Genomic DNA, 25,134 nt, shown 5'->3' on the forward strand with positions numbered 1-25,134 from the left:
AACGGTCGATTATTAATTAATTGCCGGTCGGCGGATTGAGTTAGTAAATCTCCGTTTGAAAGGGGTCCGGTCCGGTCCGGTCCGGTCCGGTTAGGTCCGTCCGACCGTCCGACCGTCCGTCCGTCCGTCCGTCCGTCCGTCCGTCCAATTAAGCGACAAAGGCGGGCGGACGGAATGCGCCCGCATAAATCGGCGACGGCCTGTCAATTAACGCATTCCGAACCGTTTTTCGGGACGCACGGCGAAAAAACGCACGTCCCAATGTCTGAACTGACTCGCTGCTATTTCTAATGTTTCAGGAATTCACTCGAATAAATAACTTTCAGATCTATTGACGGTTTTCTTATGAGCTGTAGAAAAAGTGGCCGCGTACAAATCGATTAGAATTAGAAAAATCCGCGTTCGCTAAACCAGATCAAGGAACTAACAACAATATCAATAATTTTTATTGGCCATTCATAGTAATTTATCGGCGATCAATGTCGGCACGGTTGGGAGAGACAGAGAAAAATTCAAATCGACAGCCCGACAGTCCCGTCAACGTCGTAACGATTTAATTAGCATTGGAATTTATGCAAACTGATGTCGTACATACTCGTTTTATTAGACAAGCAGGTATTTTCGTTCGGTGCATCTGTGAAAGTTGCACCAATCAACATAAACTATCGTTAAACTGTTGCATTTTATATGTGCACATCTAAAAATATATTATATTATATGTATATATATATATATATATATATATATATATATATATATATATATATATGATAGATTAGCGACTGTTAATCTGTCTTTTTAGTTTGATTAAAACACTAAATTCACAATAATACGCTTTATTACAACAAACGTAGTTTAACCCTGGACATCTAAACCTTGACTGCTCGGTTCTTTCTTAAGAACTGCCCCGATTATTAAATGTAAACAAATACTTCAGATTTGCTTATGAAACAAAACTAGTCTAAATAGATGTGAGCACGTCGCATCGGTCCATCGGTGAAGGTGATGACGTAAGCTAACACGGCCTTCCTGACATGTGGGGCGTCCTCGCACCTTCCACAGTTTTGCAAAGATTCACCTGACACCGGTAATCTGTAAACATTATAACAGCAGTACAAGCTCAAAATATATTCGAAGAACTAAGTCTAAACCTTATTTCATTTAACAAAATAGACTGTTATGCGGCACAGTTAACAATCACTAGAAGCTCAGAGGCGGCTCAACCATCAATAGGTCTGTTACACCCATGACTCTCAAGTGCTATCAAAAGATACCATATTCTAGCCAGGAGCTCAGAGGCGGTTCAACCACTACCAGGTCTATTACCCGCTTGTCTCACAGACACAGAACACAACAATCTAAGCCTGCAGAGCAGGGACCTTAAAAATAGCCTGCCGAGCAGGGACCTTTAAACATAGCCTGCAAAGTAGGGACCTTAAACATAGCCTGCAAAGTAGGGACCTCAAAAATAGCCTGCGACGCAGGGACCTTAAAAATAGCCTGCCGAGCAGGGACCTTAATCATAGCCTACTAAGCAGGGACCTTCACATATAGCCTGATACACAGGGACCTTAAACAGCCTACTAAGCAGGGACCTTTACACACATTCACACATCAATCTTATTAAATAAATCTATATCCATCATACCTTATAGAATTTCTGTATCTGGCCAGGTTCGTAACTGTTCATGCGCTGCTATTGTTGTTCTACCTCGGCTGCCAATCCTTCGGAGTGCGTACCTCTCATTAGGTAAACAATGCGTTACCTCAAAGGGTCCGTGATACTTTGGTTTCAACTTTCCTCTATTCGACAGCTAATAGCGACATCTAATCCTAACGAACTTGCTTCTGTATGTAGTTCGGTTGACAATTCCAGATCAAAAATGTTGAAAATCGGATAAGAAGTCAATCGTACATTTTCACATTTACATGTCCATTCAAACGATTTTCCATCACGTAACAGTGCAGATATTGGTGCTGTTAAAGTAGCAAAGTTTTTTCACAAGATGTCTAAAATATCCAGCCAGTCCTTTTTCGATCACACCTAAATATTTCACAGATGTTTGGAAAAAGTTACATTTTTGTATATTTAAGGGCGTCAATGACCTTTCTTAAGTTCTTAAGACGTTCTTGAATGGGTCGAGCAGGGCACAACACATCATCAACATAAACAAACGCAATATCGTCTTTAAGTGGTCCAAGGGCTTTAACGATGGCGCTCTGATAATCTGATGAAGAGTTTATGAGATCAAACGGCATTCGGTTGTTCTTTTATTTCTTTCGTAACCCACTCGTCCATTCCTGACAAATTCAAGTCATATTCCTCAAATGCAATTTCTAAATCTTACAAGTCGAAACTGCGCTGCAGCCACACTTAAACCTTCTGCGCAGCCATCTTCAATGTTGCTTGAGTAGTTTGGGCGTTGGCCATTGTCGATAAAATTTCCATGTTTTGTTTTTGGAATCTGTTGTTACTTTCTTGCTGCTAGTCTCTCTCCGATGCACTTTTGGTAATGTTCACAACGTTCGGACTCACTGCGCGGTCGCGTTTTTCACTATTGTCTGCCATTGTTCGTTCACAAAGAAACACAAAAAAAAATTTATTTTTTTTTTTTAGGTCCTTTCTTCCGGAAATAATTCACGAGAAGATATCCCACTTCTGATGATAGATTAGCGACTGTTAATCTGTCTTTTTAGTTTGATTAAAACACTAAATTCACAATAATACGCTTTATTACAACAAACGTAGTTTAACCCTGAACATCTAAACCTTGACTGCTCGGTTCTTTCTTAAGAACTGCCCCGATTATTAAATGTAAACAAATACTTCAGATTTGCTTATGAAACAAAACTAGTCTAAATAGATGTGAGCACGTCGCATCGGTCCATCGGTGAAGGTGATGACGTAAGCTAACATATATATATATATACATATAATACTCTTCAGCCTTTCAGTCTTTGCACCTTCTTCATTACGTCCATGATTTAAGGAGTGAATCATCCATTAGTCTTCAGTAGTTAAACCGTTTAAAAAGTACATAATCAACCTCTTCGATAGCGATAAAATATGTTGAAAAACAGCTTATTCAACCTTACTCTTTAGGGACGATAAAACCTTGAAAAACCACATAATCACATTCACTGTTTGGACTGCGATAAAACGTTGTGCTCGGTTTTCAATAATCCACTCGAATTTCCGTAACAATTTTCACCTCGACGTAAAAGCAGGAGCGGCAAAGAACGAAAGCCAAAGAGCTAAAGAACCAAAGAACCAAAGAACCAAAGCAGCCATATAAAGAAATCAAATTAATTCGATCCATAATATTCGATATCTCGCCGTCGACAACTCAATTAATTAGACGACGTCATTTCGGTAATTTCCGATTCGGGTTTTGGGCGAGATACAAATTTTATTTGATCCATAAAACGAATGAGTTCGAACGAAAGGCAATTGTGTCGCATCGTGTCCGCGGCCTCGCTCGTAAAACATCCCGTTAAGGGTTAACGTCGGTTTTATCGATCGTTGGATCGATCGATCGATCGATTCTTGTCACAATCGGCTGGAATGTGTACAGGTGTATCGTTCCCGGGTCGGTCCGGTCCGGTGCGGCAGAAGAGAGTAATGCGGTGGTCGGATTCCACCGACCGCCGACTACCGACTATCGACTACTGAACGCAGATGATACCCGAAACGAGATTCTCGTCGGCGGCCTTTTCAATAAATTGATTGTGGTGCGGTCCAATAACCATTTCGGACCATTTCGGACCATTTCGGACCATTTCGGACCATTTCAAACCATTTCAATTATTATTGTCTTGGCTATTGTCCCAATTTGTTACAATATTAGCATGGCAGTACTCAACACGATATTATATCGTCCTAGACATTTTCGAAATTTAATTCCAGATTTAAGGCTACGTAGTGAATGCTCGAAATGTCCGATACACGAGACGGAAATATCCGAGGGTATCCGAGTCGATGTCACATGTGCGCGACGGTAACTAATGCGCATGCTTATGGAAGGACGTGCAGTTGAGACGGGCTATGGGAATTTTATTTGAAAATCATTCAACATTAACCATCGACCACTATACATATTCAGGAACCGAATGTTATAAATAATCGCTCGTTCACTTTACAACATCAGTATATTCAAACTTAATAATAAATGTGATATTCTTAGGAACTTGCACTCTTAGATTATTAATAGGAAACTTTCAATTGATACATAAATATTAACGTATTTTATGAAAAATGTATGAAATACCAAGTACCGGCTAGATTTCTGTAGAGAGATTTATATATTCTAATTTTAATTAATTAATTAATTAATTTTAAGAGGTAGAGATCAAGTGTATGTACATAACTTAAAATTTATACTTCTAATGTATTAAATAAATTTAAATTTTTATTAACAAAATTAGTAATATTCTAACAACAAGCTTCGAAATTCTTGATTAAATTGTGAAATGTAAATGCGACAAAGACATCATAGGAAGTTTAAAATGTATATGGACATTAATTAAAACTATTCAATTTTTAGAAAGAATCTGAATATTATATTATTGTGATGATGTGAAAGCCTCAATTTATTTAAATAGTGAAATACAAAATGTGACCAAACTTCATCTGTTACCAAATAAGTAAATGAACAATTTACCATAAAGATACATACCTTAACAAAGTTTATTATTTAATGTAATAGGTGCAGTTAGTTTTATTTATAAGCTTAGTATTACTATTTATAAGTAATTATCCAAAATGGAAATAATAAATATTTTAATAATTTATCTTGCTTTTTTGTTATTCATATTAATTTGAGGAGTTTTATTGAGATTGACTATTATAAGCAGTTAGTTAAATATAAAGAACAGTATTAGAGTTTACCAATTATATAACAGTACTCTTACTATTACAACCATGGTTGGTTAAAATTGAAGCTACATAAAAGTAGAAACAAGAATGTTTAAAAATAATTGATTTTACTTTTAAAATATTTATTTGGTTTATTAATAATTAATAATGTTGAAACATCCAAATTTTGCACCTAATTGATATTGTCCTAATATATAATGGTTGGAGTTCATTTAACAAATAATTATGCTCAAGTGCTATTTAATCCTGAATGTGAACAATAACAAAATAATGTGTTCTTTTTTAAAAAAGGATATATTATCTATTACAATAGTTATCAAACTATTAATGTAGTTCATTATAAATCCTCAGAAGATTACAATATCTGGCTGTCAATGAATACTTAGTATAGTCACTTTTTATTGACATCAAAACAAGTTCACTAATTAATACTGACCAATCTGTCATATATCACTTCCTGAGATTATACCTAAGACTTCCAATAAATGTTTATTCCTTAGTAAACGATGACTGTTATGTTTATTGTAGTAAACCACTCAACAAAGAATCTGATTAATAATGTCACCCACCTATTGTTTAAATCCATGACATATCTTTAAATATAGTTTCTTAAGATCGGCTCCATATAAATGGTAAAATTTGCAGAGTGCACTTCAGCACACAAAAAAGTAATATTTCATTAAATGTTTTCAATATTTAAACCCGAACTTCTTTTCCTATAACAAATATTATTTAATAAATTTCAGACATACGTAATACTTACTATGATTATAATCATTTATAAATTTTTAACAAATATTTATTAAAATTGTTTATTTTTAATATAGAATATTTTTAGGTTAGGCGCTAATAGTTGGTCTAATGACACCGCGTAGGTCAAACATGCGAATTAAAATACATAGGTTTGGTCACAGAACACCCAGAGTAGGTATTAGCTCATAGGTGGCCCAGGTCCTTGATAGTCCAAGCGTTTTTTCAAAATTTGAACTGTTTCGCGAACCGCAATTAAATACGTATTTAAAAATAATTGTTTACAGAAATGATATTACTGAAAACATATAAATAAAAGTACAAAATATGTGTACTGAATTTAAATATTAATATTTAAACACATTTATTTCACTTCTCTTGATAATTCTGGAATGAAAAGGGAATTCGGGTACATTTATCGAGAGCCACAAATAATCCTTCAAAGAGTCGCACGTGGCTCACGTGCCGCAGGTTGGCCGCCCCTGTATTAGCTCATGCTAAATATTCCCAAATAACGGACGTCCCATCGTATAATTCGATAGATAGATAGCCGATCGGTTCCGACCTTTCCGAGCATTCGATACGATATTAGACCGATTGTGGACCGTGTCGAAAAAAAACTGGTTTCGATTTTTCTTACGTATGTACATATTTAATTAATCGGACGGGAGGGCATTTAAAAAGTAATTAGCGAAATTTTACAAACGTATTAAACAACGATTAATTAGGTGTATGATGAAACGTGATAATTTTCGCAGAGCGTAACATCACAAATGAAAGTCGATGTCGACTGAGACGGAGATCGAGACGGAGACGGAGACGGAGACGGAGACGGCGACTCAAGGTTTCGACGAATTCATTCTACCTACAGCTAACTATTATTATCCTCGATATAGTTAGAACACATTTAATAATTAACGGCCTGACTATAAATCATCAAAAATCAGGTTAGGTAGATGCATATCTATATCACATAACACGGCAATTGTGGAATTTTAATTGGTAGAACACTGAACAATGAACTTGTAGTAGTAAGTAAGTAAGTAGTAAGTAACAACGAGTATTTACATTGTGCGGTTCTGCGGTTCTACAATTGTCGACTGTCGATTGTTGCTTATCGATTGTGTGGTTTCTATTGTACGCTAATAAAAAAATCGACACAACATGTTTCTTAAGTAGCAGAGAAGCGTCGTCTAATTACAAATGGCAATTGTCGAATTGTCGAATTGTCGGATTGTCAGATCGTCGGATGTCGGGCCTTTTCGACCGGTCCTTTAGTCCGGACTAATTATTTCACATTCAGGGACAAATAGTACTTGAGCATAATTATTTGTTAACTGAATCCTAACCATTATATATTAGGACAATATCAAATAGGTGCAAAATTTGGGTGATTCAACGTTATTAATTATTAATGAACCAGACAAATATTTAAAAAAAAAAATCAATTATTTTTAAACATTTCCTGTTACTTCTTTTATGTCGCTTCAATTTTAACCCACCATGGTTGTAATAGTAAGAGTACTCTTATATAATTGATAAACTCTAATACTGTTCTTTATATTTAACTAACTACTTATAATAATCAATCTCAATGAAACTCCTCTAATTAATATGAATGACAAAAAAGCAAGATAAATTATTAAAATATTTATTATTTCCATTTTGGATAATTATTTATATTCACTTATTTGGTAACAGATGAAGTCATATCACTATTTAAATAAATTAAAAATTGAATAGTTTTAATTAATGTCCATATACATTTTTAAATTTCCTATGATGTTAAAATATTACTAATTTTGTTGCTAAAAATTTAAATTTGTTTAATACATTAGAAGAATAATTTTAAGTTGTGTATATACACTTTTCGTGATATTTTTGCCACATTTACTGGATTGATCCCTGTTGTTCGTATTACTTTAAGTACCTTAAAATATATAAATCTCTCTACAGAAATGTAGCTGGTACTTGGTATAAATTTTTTTATTGTAAAAGATATTCATTTACCAATTGAAAGTTTGCTATTAATAACCCTAAGAATATCATACTTAATATTCAATGAATCAAATTAAATACCCGTAGCCCGCTTCAACTGTACGCCCCTGCATGATCATGCGCATGAGTTACCGCCGTGCACATGTGACATCGATTCGGATACCCTCGGATATTTCCGTCTCGTGTATCGGATATTTCGAGCGTTCGCATTCACCACGTAGCCAGCATTGAGAATGTTCATTCTCATTAAATCTTCAATTAATTAAAGAAGGCAGAAAACGGCCGGCAGTTTCTTTTACTTTTTTCTTTACGACCGTCAATTCGTCGTTCGACAGGAAAAATACTAATTGCGTCTATAACTAACGGTCATCTTTATGGGATTAGTTTGTGACTGCGATTGCGACTCACACTGATTTATCTCTGAGAATTTATTCGCTCCGACATTTTTGCCGCCTCTTCGATTAATGACCGTCAATTATCGTTTATTATTTTTTTCCGAAAAATAAATGAAAAAATGGAAAAAGCGTTAATTGTGTAAGAGGTGCGAATAATTAAATAATTTGGGTAAAATGTTATTATACGTTGTTTATGGGTCCCATTAATTATTCTGTCGCAACTTATTGTGACGGCCTACTAATTTACCATATTAATTGGATCCATTAAAAAAGGCAAATCATATACGAAATTAATAATATGCCCAAATTAGTCTAATTCTGAAGGATGTGAACGTGAGTGTGACAAGTGAAATGTGCAATGTGCGTTCTAGCGTTGTTAATTTAAAAAAAAAAAAAAAAAAAATGAAAATGAAAATAAAAATAAAAATGAACGAAATTTATTATGTCGGTCACGAACGCACGGACGCACGGACGTACGAACGCACATACGAGCGATGCGCATCGCATCGTCACATCGTCGCATCGTCGCATCGTCGCATCGTCGCATCTCGGGAGTGCCGAAACGCAAAACGGCGAGAGAGGAGAATCCGTTGCTCAATCGTGTCAACAGCTTAAAATGGTTTTTGACCGAATACAGAGAACAGACACGTTCCGAGAATTATGCCCGATTCGAAAATAGAACCGGCGACATTTCGCCACACACTCGATAATATCATCTCGTTGCAGGATGTTATGCAGGATAAATATGCCAGTGTATGTGCAAACGTGATGCTCGTGCATGATGGATTGAAATATGCATTATATAATGCATTCCAGTAATTAACGTTAATTGTTAATTGCTAATTGTTAGAAGAGAGGAGTTGCAGGGCAAAATACAGTACGTCACATTTTCCTGCAACGTCCAATCAATGGTAGGCTGTTCGGACAAGAATTACATGTTAATTTAGATGTTAACAGAAGATTGCGAACCGATCACGGTCAAGATAACCGCTTTACTGTTTAATCAAATTTATGTTATTCCATTTTTTTTTTCCTTTCTTTTCTTTAATTATAAGTCACCGTCGTTCACAAATTAAATATGCATTCATACCAATTAAAACGTGCAAATATTTTTCATTCCCGAAATAACAACTTTCATCAATTCAATTCATTTAGTCGCTGCTTTAAGATCGTGTAATCGTGTAATCGTGTAATCGTGTAATCGTGTAATAGTCTTTATGTTATTTCATTTTTTTCATTTCTTTACTTTAATTATAAGTTACCGTCGTTCACAAATTAAATATGCATCCATACCAATTAAAATGAGCAAATATTTTTCATTCCCTAAATAACAATAAATTTTAATCGCTTTGAGATCGTGTAATTGTGTAATCGTGTAATCGTGTAATCGTGTTTATGTCATTTCATTTTTCTCCTTTATTTCGTTTAATTACAAGTCGCCGCCGTTCACAAATTAAATATACATTTGTATCAAATAAAATGTGCGAATATTTTTCATTCCCCAAATAACAAGTTCAATTTAATTTATTTTGTCGATTGATTGAGATCGTGTAATCGTGTGTAATCGTGACTTATTAATTTAAAGATAATCGTTTTTTTCTCCGCTTTCTTGCCATCTTAACAATGGTTGGATCTTGTAATACAAGAACGTTTAGTTGTTATAAAAACTAGTTCCGATTCGATCATTTAAACCGTCTAATGTTCGATCGAAATGATTGACTGATTATTAGTTTATTGCTTGTCGACGTATAAATCCCGTCTGAGATTTAAACATACCATTCAAATAATTAATTAATTTACTCCTTCTTCTTACTCGATCGAATTTCGTTTCGGACATGTTAATCCCAACAACAACAACAACAACAACAACAAGAACAAGAACAACAAGAAGAACAAGAACAACAAGAACAACAAGAATAAGAAGAACAATCGAAAATGATGATTACATCTTACTCATCCTTGAGTTTATTTACGGAATTCATGCATACATGTATGCATCATGCACATGCACGTCGCTTAAATTTATGCATGTATTAAGTTACCTAACAACACCACCACCACCACCACCATCACCACTTGCCTTCTTTTGAAACAATCTTCTGAGCGATTCCTTCGTGTATTTCGACTCCTGACCGACGATCTCGTTGCACAGTTTCAGATGGGTCAAATGCAGGCGGTCCCTCAGGTTCTCCTCTTCCATGCTGGACATCGGCACCAGAGACCTGCGACGTTTCGCCAGTTCTTCGTCGATTGACGATTTGCGATCCGCCGTAGGTGTCGGTGATGTCGGTGATGTCGATGGTGATGCATCCTTTGATCCTGGATAAGCTGAAACACAACAAAGTGTTCATGTGTTCATATGTTCATATGTTCATATGTTCATATGTTCATGTGTTCATGTGTTCAAGCGTTTATGCGTTTATGCGTTCATGTGTATTTTGTAATAGATGTTGTGGGCATGATTTTCGTTTGCGTCTCAGGTTGACTTTCACTTTTGTTTGTTTTTATTTTCGTCGTACCGTCCGTGCACAACAAATATTTATTAGTATATTTTTCCAAACCGATTGTTTAAACACTCCAATAATAAACAATCGAGTGTCAACGTTTTAACTTTATAATAATATTTATTGTTCGTGTTTAATGACATTTCTTTATCACATTCCAATTAATTAATTTGGTTTTTTCATTAATAAACGGATATGCAGGATAATTTATTAAAATTTTATCAAATATCAAATTTTTCCCACGTCGGAAAGGTCATTTGAAACATTTTAATGGCAACACAAAACACAACAATCACTTTCCTAATATCAAATAGCAAATTATTTATTTAGTTTTTAGAACATTCCAAAATAGAATTGAAATAAAAAAATAAACTTACTGGTCGAATCATCTTGTGGAGCAGCCTCATCGAGTCTGGTCTGCTTGAGCAGAGGGTTGGACGCCCTCCTCGGCGGAACGGGCAGGTCCTGCCCTCCAATCTGCGGCCCATCCATAGGAGCAGAGACCTAACATACACACACACACACACACACACGCGCGCACCCTAACTAACTAACTAACTAACTAACTAACGACGACGACGACGACGACGACGGCGACGACGACGGCGACGACGGCGACCACAACCTAGGCTGATCGTCGGTTTTAGTAAATTCGGTTGGTTAGTCGGTTGGTTGGTTAGTAAAATTCGTCGGCGATTGACGATTGACGATTGACGATTGACGATTGACGATTGGCGATTGACGGTTGACGGTTGATTGTGTTGAAGTGTTGAAGTGTTGAACGATTCGGTTAGTTGTTAATCAGGCGAGGCGCGCACTGAAGAGCGAAGACATTGCTCGCGGTCGGGCGCAGCGGTGAGCGGGCGACGCTCACTCGATCTCGTGCGGCCGCGGGCCCCGGGCCGGGGGTGGGAATAGATCGCTAGAACGCGGTCGGCGGTCGTCCGATCTACCGATCGCCGAACCAGACAGGTTGGCGGTTGTGCGTGTGTTCGACTGTGATTAGTGAATTTCCAAGGTTCCATCCACCGAACTGGCCGGCTGTCTTTCCACTTTTTGATCCGATTTGCCCTTGCTTAATTGAAAGTTGACACAATATCGCGCGATTTGCTGCTGGTTCTAGTCGGGTATGCGGCGGCCTGTATGTGTGTCTTAAAATTATACATTATGTGTACGTGCTCACCACACACCTCACCCAGTTCGATGGTCGTCGTCGCCTCCTTCGAACTTCGTACGCCTCCTTTCAATTCGCATTTATTTATTTATCTCCTTCTCTCCTTTGTGGTTGTGCCACCTCACTGAACCGTTTCTTTCATTGGTCTTCTTCTGATCATCATCATCATCATAATCATCATCATCAATCAATTCTATCTAATTCGAAAATTTATTATTGCCATCAAAATTTGTTGGCACATTACAAAAAAGATAAAACCTACCTATTAATAAACTGTTGACAAGATATTTCCACATATACATATGCATATTTAAGTACCTAATTTAATTTAACATATAAAATTCTCATTAAATATTCCATTTTGTACAGTGAGTGAAGTTACCAAACTTGTACCGAAGTTACCAAACAAGTAATATACCTATAAATTGATTGTGAGAGTAAAAATTACAGGATGTTACACACGCTCGATTCATTTTTGCAACAATCCACACAGATACATAAATTTCACATCGGTTTAGAAATGGATAAAAACAAATAAATATTCTGAAATTATTAAATGATTGAACAAATGAATAATATGAAGTATACAAATATTGAATAAATTATAAGCTACCACAGACAATTTAGTTGTTTGGTTCATTTGATGACTAAGATAATAAATATTTTTTTATTTTGTATCAAGCAATACTTGCAGGTTTCATATAATATTCTTAATGTGCCATTAATAACAAATTTACTGTCGGGTTAGTACATTTGATTCACACGTTAATTTTTATATTTATTAGATATTTTTAAAATTGGTATTGGATTTGGAACATTTTATAAGTTTATAAGGATATTGGGATTATTATAATAAAAGATAAGATCTGTAAAAAGTTTCTTGCCACATGAATAACTACGTAATAATTGTTTACATATGTATTTTCAATAATATTATGAGACACACACCAATTATAAATGTACATTCTTAATGTGCCCAATCCAAAACGATAATAATGTAGGAAATTATAAAATTCTAGCATACGTTAGTTTAAGCAATTTCTAGCAAAGGGCGGACATTTTTATATTAGAATTTAATGATTTTTATTTTTAAAGATGCTCAATTTTGATTAAGAATCGACATTACAAACAGCACAATCAAGATAATAAATAATTAATTAAAACAAATATAAATTTCAAATATATTATGTACATAATATGAGTGAATAAAATTTCTGATAGGTATTAATGGTTTCTGCTTTATCAGTAGGCCTTTCTTGTGTAGTTAAAGCACTATCAACAATCTACATAGATACATAAATTTTACTTTGGTTTAAAAAAGCACAGAAACTAATAAATGTTCTTAATTGTCTAATTTTGTCAATTGAATGATTGAATAAATAAATATGAAGTATACAAATATTGAAAAAATTATAAGCTACTACAAATAATTTAGTTGTTTGGTTCATTTAATGAATAAGTTAATAAATATTTCTTTATCTTGTAGCAAGCAATACTTGCAGGTTTACTATCGGATTGGTACGTTTGATCCACACCTTAACCGCAGATATTTTTAAGATTGGAATTGGATTTGGAACATTTTAACACTTTATAAGGTTATTGGATTATTATAATAAAAGACTGTAATAAGATCTGCAAAAAGTTTCTTGATACATGAATAACTGTGTAATAATTGTGTAAATATGTATTTTTAATAACATTATCAGGCACACATCAATTATAAATGTATTGAACATTCAGTCCAAGAAGATAATAATGTAGGAAATGATGATAAAGTTCTAACATACGTTAGTTCAAGCAGTCTCTAACAGATGGTGCCTCTTAATAAATTATAATTTTGATTTTTATTTTTAAAAATGACTAATTTTGATTAAAAACAAACGGTGGAAACAAGATAACAAATGAATAATTAAATAATTACAAATATATTATGTATATTAATGCATAATAATATGATCGAATAAAATTTCTGATATTTCAGGTATTAACGGTTCCTGTTTTATCGGTAGGGCTTTCTCGCGTAGTTAAACCATCATCAACAACCGTTAGCATTTTAGATTTTGAAAATGGAGAAGACAATAAAGAATGTCAAAGACGACGATAAGGAATTGCCCGAGCCGAAAACATTATCCGAAGGCGTACTGAACATGTACGAGAATCAGTTGCGACTAGTGAAGAGTGCCCTAATCGAAAATCCCCGCAACGAAAATCTAATACAATTTGGAAACGATCTTGACCGCAGCATATTGTACGGCGTGATCGGCATGCACGAGCATATCAGACTCAAGGCGCAAAAAGTGAACGGCACGCACGACAGCAACCCCAAGCAATACCTGTGGCAAGTCGGGGACACCGTTTACGCTCAATGGATGGGCAACGGCCAACACTACAAGGCGACGATAGCGGACGTCTATTGCACCGGGACCGTGCTCGTCTTCTTCCACGGCTACGACGTGATGGACTACGTGGAGATCCAGACCATCAAACTGTACACGCCCAGGAAGTGCCTCTATCACGAGTGCGAGGACAAGCTCAAGTCGAAGCTGGTGGTCGGTTATCGTATGTTCAAAATCAAGGAGCAGGATCGTGGGGATGAGTATTGTCAAAGCGGTAGCAACCTTTGGGAAACGTTTTCACTTAGGTTGCTACGACAAAATTTAAATAGGGTCAATGACAAGGCTGATGGATTTTAATCGTTAAGCGTACTTGATACTATTTTTTTTGCTCGTCCAATCTACTACTCCTATCTAACTATATAGTTATGTCGGATCGTATATCGTAACTGATGTAATTTGTAATAATGTAGCCACTAATAAAGATTTTTATTTCCCCACGTCTTATTTATTGTCTGTCCTTTTACTTTGTTTAATAATTAATCAATAACACCACAAAGATAGTTCTAAAGAGAGTAAACAGTTGTTGAAGTAAGGTAGTATCTACTGTATGTACATACAGTACATAATTGTAAAATTATGCCTGATCTAAATAAATATCTGAGTATGCATGTAGGCATGTATGCATGTATGCATGTATTCATGTATTCATGTATGCATGTATACCAATAGATTTCTATACATGTATATTCTATTAACATCAATTTATTCAAATTAAGGAGTACCATAAATATTCCATTAACGTCAACGTCTTCAAATTAATGTAATAGTACAGTAACTATGCATTTAAAATCCAACAAATCAAGTCAAATATATATGTATATTCAACAGGTGTGCTGGCCAGATTCGTATCTTTAAATTTTATTTTTATTCGTCAAGACAATTTACCAGTTCTTTAATCTCACATGCCCCACGTTTAATTATTTATGTTAACAGTCGTGATTAAGAGTAATTTCGCAGTTGTTTCGTTTGTCGTTGATCGTTGGTCGTATTTAAATGGACTTAAGCTGCTGAGGACGTACTGAAAAGGACAGCTTATTATTATTCAATTTCTATTTTTTTACACCAACAACAGCACAACAACACAACAGCACCACTCATAAATCATCAATTAAATTCAAATGTTAATACCACTATAATTATCTTTATTACAATATAGGCAAGTACAGTAAGAGCTGAATATGAATGAACTAATGGAAAATATAAGTATTATATTAAGCAATATTTAATCGTCTTCAACACTAGATTTAGCAGCAGCAATCTGACACACTAAATTCTAATTGTTTAAATTGCAATAAAGAAAAAAACTAATATAACACAAGGTCGACGTTTTCGACTAATGTCTTTATATACATATATATATATATATAACTGGTAATTGGATATAAATTATACTTGACTGTAATAATGTTTGGTGGCACACAAAAAAAAAAGGTTTTAGATTTTAATCTCATTTGCATTGATGATGTATGATGAATGATGCTGAAACAAGTGTTCACCCAGGTAAAAACAATTTGGACCTAACTCAACAACATCTAAGTGAAATTGGATAAAAACTATTTCATGGTTTTGCCGCATTAACGTCGTCCAACATGTTGAAACTGACTTGATACGTGAATGAAAAACACCGAGTAAAATTGATGATTAAATTAAGGAATTAGTTTCGATTTTGTGTTGGATAAAAACTGTGGCAAGAAAACAATTAACGTTCCCTAGTGTGGACCATAGAATTATTAACGAAATAATAGTACAGTAACAAATCGAATTTATAATTACAACCTACTAAAAATACAACAATATGTGTCAGTTTGATCGTAAAGTCAAACAACTATCGGAGTGTTACAGTTTTTTTTAAGTGGTTCAAGGCAGACAGAGTATGCAAGGGATGTGGCAATGAATCGGAAGACAAATATTTACATAATGACGAACGAGGATTGATTTCGATTCGCATTATAACATTAGAATCACCGATGATCCACTCCAATTAATTATTTTAATGGTCTATTCGTCTGTGTTTCATCACACTTTCACTGACTTTGATGTCGTCCCTCTCTAGCTTTTCTGTCTTTAATTGTTCCGTTACTCTGTTCATCGTTCTTTCAGTGTGGTTCAATTCGTTTATTTTATTGTCTAAGATAATCTAAAAGTTTAAAGGTGTTAAACAAACTAAGCCAGAACTGAACTGAATTGAATTGAATTGAATTGAATTGAATATACAACAATAAAAGAATAACAGAAAATAAAAATAAAACCACGAATTTTATGCTTAATCATAATGAATAAAATAAAATAAAATAAAATAAAATAAAACGTTTGTCTGATAAGAATGAATGAGACGTGGGGCATAGGAGAAAGGCCTGAATGTGTCTCTCCCTTAAATTCGTACGCCTTGCTGTTATGCAACTGTGCTAACACGTCATCACACAAGCCAACATAGTGATAAAGTTTTATTGATTGATCCCCTAATTAATCTGGCAACGACTACAATTTTTTACTGTAAGGACCGTAATTTATGGTCGGAAGTCTTATGACATTCATTTTTCTCTCCGATTTCCCCGTAATTTTCCTTTTGGCCACACCGGACGTGTTGGGCAGTTGATCCTTCTTCTCCTCGGTGATGTTCTCGATGTGCTTCCGGATGTTGCGCACCTGTTCCTTCTTCACTTTGATTTCGGCCGTCAGACTTTCCAATTGGGCCTTCCGTTCGAGCAGTTCGTCCCCGCTGCGCTCCATGTCGGCGAGCAGGTCGCGTTCGGTCAGTAAATTGGATTCGTTGATTAAATTGTTGGTGGCGAATCTGATGCGGTCCCGCCTCTGTTTCATCGAGTTCAGGATTTCTCTCCTCTGCAATTTCTCTCTCAATCAATCAGTCAGTATATAGTATATCAATGTGAACAGATAGATTTGGAGGGTGCCACCTACTTGCATAATTTCCAGTGTGACTATCTGCAGTTCGTAGGCCAGCTGCGATAGATCAGCTTCGGATGCCACAGCCTTTTCCTTGAAATGGGCCAGGATCTGTATGGAATTCTGGCAGACTACGCGTAACCTAAAAAATAATAATAAATAATTGTTTCCTCTTAAACTCATATTCATTCACTTGTTCAGTTCTTCTTCCCGCTCCTCCAAGTGGTTAACGTAAAAACGCGACTTCACCTTGAGAGCTTCGTAGTCGGATATTCGGAAATTTTCGTCGATGAATTCGAGTTTTTGAAGTTGTGCCTTTATTTCGTTGACTCGGTTCCGCAATTTGATGAACTTGACGCGCATTTGTGAAATTTTGTGGTGGTTCTCCTTTTGTCGAGACAGGAGCCGGTCGATTTCCTATAAAAAAACAGATTCGGGTAACATCCCATGATAACAAATCCGGTGAATATTGGAAAACCTTTTTATCCAACCCAATTTTGAGAGAGACATCACGAATGACAAAGTTTTACTGTCTCTTTCAAAGTTCAGTCGGATGAAACAGTTTTCTATTGGTGTGGAATCAATAGAGTCACCTCTTTGGTTAATTTTTTGCCCGTCTTGGTGTTGATCAATCCGTTGGCAGTTTCGCGTTCCAATTCTTGTAACCTTTCGAATGTCGTGTTCCTTTCCATGAGTTGTTTGTCGTATATTTTTTTGAAGCCCATTAACTCCTGATCTATTACTGCCAGTTGCTTGTCTTGTTGGTCCTCTTGATTTTGATAGGCGTTGAGATATACCTTGTACTTCTTGACGTGTTCTATGTGTTCAGACGATGGTTCGCCCAGTCCCACTTCTAACTAAGCTCAAAATTGATCGATCATTTTATGCTTAGAACAACAATTAGAAATTGGGGACGATAAGAATAACGAATCGGCTCACACGAAGCTCATCGACTTTATATATCCTGATCAACATACAAAGAAAGCTAAGAAACACTAATTTACTAATAAAGAAATCATCCATACCAGCGAATAACCAAAAACAATTAGTAAAATCAGAAGTGCAAATTACATAAGGATAATGACCACTACGACCCACCGTTAGTAGTCCTGGGTCACTAACGTATAACTCAGCTAAGTACCTTATCAGATTGCTGAGTATCAACATTTCCTGAAATTATGAGCCCGATTCGGTATTCCTATCGTCCCGTGGTCTTTCCAATTTCTTTTAAATAATGCTTACTTTGCTTACTTTCCGTAAGGCGAAAATTACTCGTTTGTGTAAATACTTATTTCTGGCGGATTCTTTGTGAATTTCCGCCTGCAGTTTATCGATTGTCGCTCCGTACCTTTCGTTTAAAATACGTGAGAATTTATGACGCGATGAGAGGCCTCCGCTTCCTTTCTGAACCTCTAGATCGTCTTCAGCTGCAATTGTAAAATATATAGTCTAGATCATCCGGATGTAAAATAATTGATTAATAAGTATTTGCCTTGGTCACTTGCCAAACTCAGTTCAAATCGGGTGGAAGGATATTGTGAATCGAACGGAACTAGAAAAATATACGGATTAGATTACATGCCACTTGAACAGATTGAAATTTACCTACCGTTTTCTCTATTTATCAACTCGGTGTTGCTTTCTGTAAAAATATAATTATCATTAATCATTATCTATTAAATATCTATAGTTGTTCGGGTTTATTGGTCGACGTTTGTTGGAAATATTTCCTAACATTTCTTCAGCACAAGTGGCTAGCATCTCCGGAGGTTCTGTTTTTGAGCACTGCTGTCCGTATTTTATCCAGCTTCAATGCTTCTTCTTTTCTGTTGTTGCAGTTGTTGCCGTGTTCATTGATTACAATTGCTTCCCGAATCATTCTCTTGTGATCTCGTGTGATGTCCGGTTGTCGAGGCAATTGTGTATCTTGTGATTTCCATCTAACAGTGCATGTTCAGCTACAGCAGACTTGTCTGATTGTCCTAATATGCAGTTTCGTTTGTGTTCGTTAATTTTGGTCCCTGTTGAACGTTTTGTGGTACCGATGTATACTGTGCTGAATCTTCCTTGTTAGTATAAAAACAGTATGGATGTGTTTGATATTGTTATGTTGAGAGTTTGCTTTTTGTTGAAACTTTTCCATAAAGAATTGGCGATCACTGGACCAAGAGGACTGCCCATTGCTAATCCTTCAGTTTGTTCGTTGAATTTGTTGTTCCAAACGATATAGCTTTTAGTAAGGCACGTACGGAAATGATCCTCTATATCTGGAAGGAATATTTCTGATTTCATGTTTAAGGAATCATTGACAGGAACTTTAGTGAAAAGTGACACTACGTCGAAACTGACCAGTCCATCTTCTACATCAAGATGTAGACATTTCAATATCCCAACAAAATTAGTGGAACTTTTGGTAAAGGTTGGGGTGTTTCCAACATGAGGTTGGAGCAATCTGGTAAGGTATTTAGCTAAGTTATATGTTGGTGGGTCGGAGTGGTACATTTTTCTTATTATGTATTTTGGGCATATCTGATTTGACTAATTGTCTATGGACTAATGGATATCCGCTGGTATGGATGATTTCTTTATTAGTAGATTGGTGTTTCTCAACTTTATATGTGTTGGATCTTTAGCCAGTTCCCGATCTTGTTTTTGCTCATTGCTAATCCTTCAGTCTGTTCCTAGAAACCTGAACAACTATAGGTATGGAAACAATGGTCACCAAAGCCTCAACCTTTACATCGATTAAATAAACATGATGATGATGATGATGATGATGATGATGATGATTATCTTACCTTGCGTTACGTTTATTTTCATAGGGTCACCGTCTTCCATCGATTCCAAAGACACAACCTTTCGTACTTCACTTATCTGATCCTCTAAAAACCATTTAGACTACTTAGACCGTTCGTTATGAAAGACATGGTAAATAATTAAATTGCTCACTGAATCTCTTTTGAATAGTTATTTCTTGAGGGACACTCTTAATGTTAACGGTTCGTTCCAGGCTGCTCAAATGGGACGCGCCCACACTCAATATTTTTTTAATCGTTTCCTTTCCTAAAACCAAACAATTAAAACAAAAACAACAAATTAGACAATATAAGTAAAACATACCCTTCGGTGTAACACATATAATGGATTCGATTACCTAAATAATAAAATAAAATTATTCAATTCAATTAATTATTCTAAATTAGGATGATTGATTACCTCATCCTCGTTTAAATTCGCCATAGATTCGTTATGTTCTTTCGACTGTTTCAGCTCAATCTCTCTTAGTTCAGTACCATCTTTCATCTTAACTGAGACATCCACCTCATCGAACTGTTGTTCTGATTCATCCGACCCTCCAGACTGTTCCGACTCTTCCGACTCCTCCTGCCTGTCGACAACATATTCAGTTTCGCTGCTTTCATTCACTTTTAGCTCTTCAATTTCGATGGTTTTGCTAATCTCTGTTAGTTGTTCCGTTGCTGTCGTCTCTTCTGGCTCATTCGTCTCTCCGGTTGGGTGTTGGGCTTTAAGATCTAGCAGTGAACTTGAAGTGAATTCTTTCGTCAACCTCGGTTCCTTTATCATTTTTATTTCACCCGCCTGGTTCGAAGGATCCATTGTAGAAAAATAATTGTAAAATAAAGAAAAAAAAAAAGTTAAAAATTAATTTGACTAACCCGAATTAATCAATGACAAAAAAATGACTGACATGAAAAGTCATGTCAAAGGACTGAAGAGAACAATAACAATAGCAATAACAATAACAATAACAATAACAATAACAATAATAGAAATAATAATAATGTGTATTTATTTATTTATTTATATTGATAGGTAAGTAAATATGTAATATGCATGTAGATATAAAATTATAGTTCGTTCAGTTTCGATTGCCAATTGATGAATCGTTTCTTGTTGGTGATGATGTAGGCGATGACGGCGGCGATCGGTTCGGGTGGTCTCTTCTCCGCCACGTGCAGCAGGGCGTGCATCAAAATCGGCATCACCGTCTTCTCCACGTAGACGCCGATGGGGAGGCCCAGGACGGTGGCACGGTCATTCTCGTCCGGCGTGTCTATCTTCATGATGGTGGCGACCAATCTTTTCGACCTTTCTATGTCGTCCAGTTCGTTCCGCTTCAATTCGAACTCTCCCATCATCCCGTCCTCTTCGTCGACGTTCTGGTCCCTGATCGGACGGATTCCTTCCATGGTGGCTAAAGCAATGGAAAAAAGCAAAAAAAAAATACTCCTTACAACAAAAATGTGTTAGTTGACATTAGACAAATGTCATGTTGGTAACTAATGGCAACTAACATTCATAGATGCAGAATGACTAACTAATTTATTTTTATATTGTGGTGTTATTTGTCTTTCAGGTACTTGAATTAATAAATACATATGCAGTACAATTTCTAACATGGTACTCTCGTACATAAATAGTAAAGAGACAATGACGATCGTCATAAAAACATCACAAATGGAACGACTTATATTCAATGAGGCTGCTGCGAAAGCCATTCCATTAACTGTGCTTTTGTCTGCGGTACCCGTCGACTACTACGACGATTTTATGGTACGATTCTTGTGTTCCTGTGTTTTTAGCATTCCTCGCTTGTGTTACGATCATGTGCTTCGCTGACTGAATAACTGATCCAATTCTATCAACGAAATTGAGAGTGTCGAATGGATTTATGATGGCTGGCAATTTTTTTCAAACGGAAATTGATTGAACAATGGACATGTATTTATCTATCTTTATTATTGTATTTTATACAAATTCCACCTGTTGGTGTGCATTAATTAAGACAAAGTTATACACTGTTTTTATGTGGTCAATTATCTACAGTTTCTCCTTCAAGTTTATTATTATCAATTAAGTTGTCTCGCAAGGTTGTTTAAAATATTAAATCAACAACTAATGAACGATCTTAAAAATAATTTGAGTGATCTCTATGGAACACAATTGTTCATGTATACCGATTGGAAAGTCTTTGGTCCTACTGAAATTTGAGAGAGACAAACATGCATGAGGGAGATCCCCACTACGAAGCAACTCCGCGACCTTATTTAGCGCATGCGTCGTCAGGTACTTGAACAGTTTACAGTGCAGAGTTGCCGCTTTGAAGCGGTACAAATATTTGAAATGTTCTTTGTAAATGTTTTATGTTCTTTCTGACTAAATTATTGTTAAAATAGTGATTTAATTTTTCTTATTTCTTTCTTCTAATTTGATGATTATTTTATATATCAGGTTATATTCTCGTGGTGTTTCTAAAAACAATGTATTATTCTTATTCTTCTATTTTAATTTATTGGTATGCTCATTTAATATATTTTACTTTACAGATTATTCTCATTTTTAAAAAATTATATTTTTATTCCTTTGGTAAGATCATTTTTACTTTATTGCTAGTCATTTTTTAAGTTATTTTACTTTATAGATTATTTGGGTGTTGTATTTCTAAAACATTACATTTTTATTATTACCATTATTTTTTGCTAAGTACAATATTAATTTATTTTACTATATAGATAATCGTATTGTATTTAATTAAAAATGTATTTTATTCTTATTTCCGATTTATTGATAAATTTTACTTATTTATTTATATGGAGAAATAAATATAAAAATTACAATGTGTTTATGAGCATTTTAAATTGTATAAGGAAGCAATATCCATTGAAATAGATTTGTTTTTGTTTCAATTATGTTGTGTTTTTTATTATAAAATATATAAATATATTTTTTATTAATATTATATAAATATATTATTTTAATATACTTATTCGACTTTTATTTTTTATAAAAATCACTCCCCTTTATAAATTATACTAATTATTGAATATTTTCTAAATTTATTTAGTAATGAAATTTTAATTAGATATTAAACTATCAAAGAAATATAAAGTAAATAAAAGAGTAAAGAGTAATTAATAAAGGATTAGCCAAATTTTATCTTTTTTAGAATGCAACCACCTAAATGACAAGTCATACATGAAAAATAAAATAAATTACATATAGATTTTTTAATAACATTTTTCTCTACATATTTTATTAAAAATCTCCTAAACAGAAGAATTCAAATCAAGTTGACGCATGCGCTAAAAATATTCCTTGTAGTCGCGGATTCTGCAATATTACATTATCTTTTATTATAAAATATATAAATTTTTTTTTTTGTTAATGTTGCGTTAATGTATTATTTTAATATACTTATTCGACTCTTATTCTTTATAAAAATTATTCCCCTTTATATATTTACCTAATTATTAAATATTTTCTAAATTTATTTAATAATTTTAATTAAATATTAAACTTTCAAAAAAATATAGAATAAACAAAAAATTATCCATATTTGTTAGTTTTGTCACAGATTAAACGAATAATTTCAAATAAATGATGATTTCGTTATAAATATATATTTTTCATGTATACATTCACAATGTAATAATTAAAACTAATATTAAATATACTAATTTAATTAATTACGTCAATAAGTTTTTATGGACAATATTATCAAGTAATTGCGGTTCAGTTTTTATCGTAGTTATTGATTTTGAATTTCTCCATCTATGTGCAATCTAGCGTAAAATATATCAAACTAATAAATTTAAAATGAGAAATTTAAGGCATGAACAAGCGACATCTGTATAACAGTGGTGAAACTATTCTTACTGTAAAGAAGTAATCTTGATTATACGAATTTTTTCTTGACTATGATCTATTATATTTACTTTAATTTATACCTGAAAGTTGCCAGAATTTAAAATATTACTTACTATTCCATTCTTTCCTAGCTTGACCGCGCCATGTATGTAAATAATTACATATTTATTCTTTCACACATTATGAATATGAATAATATTGACATTTTTAGCATAATTGGGCTCTTATAGATAAGACACAATTCCCTCTTTTTACTTCTTAAATTTAAGGATTTTGAGTCATGTGTTGTGTCTCCTATTTCTTTTTCATATCATAATTATTATTTATTCCTTATTTGAAATTTACTCTTGTGACTAAGAGCAGTGTTTTCATTGCATATTTGTTGATTAAAAATTACTATTTGTAGTTCCCAACTATTATATTTAATAAATTACACATTAATTAATTAATTAATAGCGCCCACTATTTCTATTGTTCAGTCTAGGTACATGTACAACATTTATGATGTTCATATTTCCATCTTGAGTGATTTATTTTAATTTCCAATGTCTACCTTATATTATCTGAAGTACATCTGAAAATAGGAAACAAGAAATACCTTCAATAAATGCATTACTTTGTGAAGTAATTATCTGTCAGATTGTTTAACTTCATAAATAGGCATCCAACATTTTGAAACCTAAAAACAGTTCAGTATTAGTCGGTTTTATTTTATTTAGTTATTCTTTACACTTACTTAAATATGAGCTTAACATTTCTACTAATTGATAGGTGAAAGATTAAAAAACAAAGAACACTAACACTATCATTAACACAACACAACCACACGTTGTTTATGTTATGTATAAGAGAATTATTGGTTATGTATGAAGCATGCGTATCATAACTATAAACATTTAAAGTTTCGACAGTGAGTGTGGTCAAAAGCATAGCAGTTGCTAATCTGGCTTCTAGAATCACAATGACATTACAATATTAAAAAAATAGATAACACTAATCATTTATTAACACACTGAAGACCGCATTGTAAAGTCGTATTTCACTCATAGGGAGCGGCGCATTATCAATTACATTATTATATTATATTACTTTTTAAATATTTTCTTAGTGTACAATAATTTCATGTAGAGATCATTTAATCCCTAGATATACAGAAACGACTACTGTACATAAATTGTATTTAAATTATCTCCACTGGTGTACAAGCGATCACGCAAAACATGTCGTGTGTCCACCCGTGAGCACACGGGCCGACAATGTTGTTGCGTAGTGACCCACCGGTGGGCGTGCGTTCTTCAACGTGTTAAGAGCTGTGAAGCTGCCTATACCGATTGGAATGTCTTTGACCCTACTGAATTTTGAGAGAGACACTAAAAGTTCCCACTACGAAGTAAATTTGATGACATTTACTGTCTCTGTCGTGTATGATGTCGCTCTTAAAATTCAGTAGGATCAAACGGTTGTCGAT

The 25,134-nt window shown here is 34.4% G+C and overlaps 4 protein-coding genes across 10 annotated transcripts; 1 reads left to right on the forward strand and 3 right to left on the reverse strand.

Annotated features, from left to right (window-relative positions):
• The first annotated feature begins 6,283 nt into the window (after positions 1-6,283).
• Positions 6,284-14,530, forward strand: LOC109599330 (uncharacterized). 7 transcript variants are annotated; one of them, XM_049967412.1, is made up of 2 exons: positions 6,284-6,665; positions 13,679-14,530. In XM_049967412.1, the coding sequence occupies exon 2, from the start codon at positions 13,764-13,766 to the stop codon at positions 14,388-14,390; it is 627 nt and encodes a 208-aa protein (XP_049823369.1). In that variant the 5' UTR covers positions 6,284-6,665; positions 13,679-13,763; the 3' UTR covers positions 14,391-14,530. The 7 variants fall into 7 exon arrangements, with proteins under 7 accessions (XP_049823369.1, XP_049823381.1, XP_019870873.1 ...); XM_049967424.1 differs by having other exon boundaries at positions 6,284-6,661; XM_020015314.2 differs by having other exon boundaries at positions 6,284-6,657; positions 13,755-14,530.
• On the reverse strand, positions 10,058-11,340 carry LOC109599329 (uncharacterized). The gene is made up of 2 exons (XM_020015312.2): positions 10,901-11,340; positions 10,058-10,347 (listed from the first exon to the last, which is right to left on the reverse strand). The coding sequence occupies exons 1-2, from the start codon at positions 11,013-11,015 to the stop codon at positions 10,058-10,060; spliced, it is 405 nt and encodes a 134-aa protein (XP_019870871.1). The 5' UTR covers positions 11,016-11,340.
• Positions 14,531-16,524: 1,994 nt separating the features above from the next.
• On the reverse strand, positions 16,525-20,673 carry LOC109599358 (coiled-coil domain-containing protein 96). The gene is made up of 11 exons (XM_020015346.2): positions 20,214-20,673; positions 20,118-20,151; positions 19,947-20,060; positions 19,796-19,879; positions 18,607-18,639; positions 18,490-18,549; positions 18,240-18,424; positions 17,591-17,854; positions 17,191-17,414; positions 17,013-17,139; positions 16,525-16,934 (listed from the first exon to the last, which is right to left on the reverse strand). The coding sequence occupies exons 1-11, from the start codon at positions 20,613-20,615 to the stop codon at positions 16,572-16,574; spliced, it is 1,890 nt and encodes a 629-aa protein (XP_019870905.2). The 5' UTR covers positions 20,616-20,673; the 3' UTR covers positions 16,525-16,571.
• A 135-nt stretch (positions 20,674-20,808) lies between these two features.
• Positions 20,809-25,117, reverse strand: LOC109599331 (protein dpy-30 homolog). The gene is made up of 3 exons (XM_020015315.2): positions 24,403-25,117; positions 24,265-24,345; positions 20,809-21,213 (listed from the first exon to the last, which is right to left on the reverse strand). The coding sequence occupies exon 3, from the start codon at positions 21,206-21,208 to the stop codon at positions 20,867-20,869; it is 342 nt and encodes a 113-aa protein (XP_019870874.1). The 5' UTR covers positions 21,209-21,213; positions 24,265-24,345; positions 24,403-25,117; the 3' UTR covers positions 20,809-20,866.
• Positions 25,118-25,134: the final 17 nt, after the last annotated feature.

This window comes from Aethina tumida, chromosome 1 (assembly GCF_024364675.1).
Source record: "Aethina tumida isolate Nest 87 chromosome 1, icAetTumi1.1, whole genome shotgun sequence".
Lineage (NCBI taxonomy): Eukaryota > Metazoa > Arthropoda > Insecta > Coleoptera > Nitidulidae > Aethina > Aethina tumida.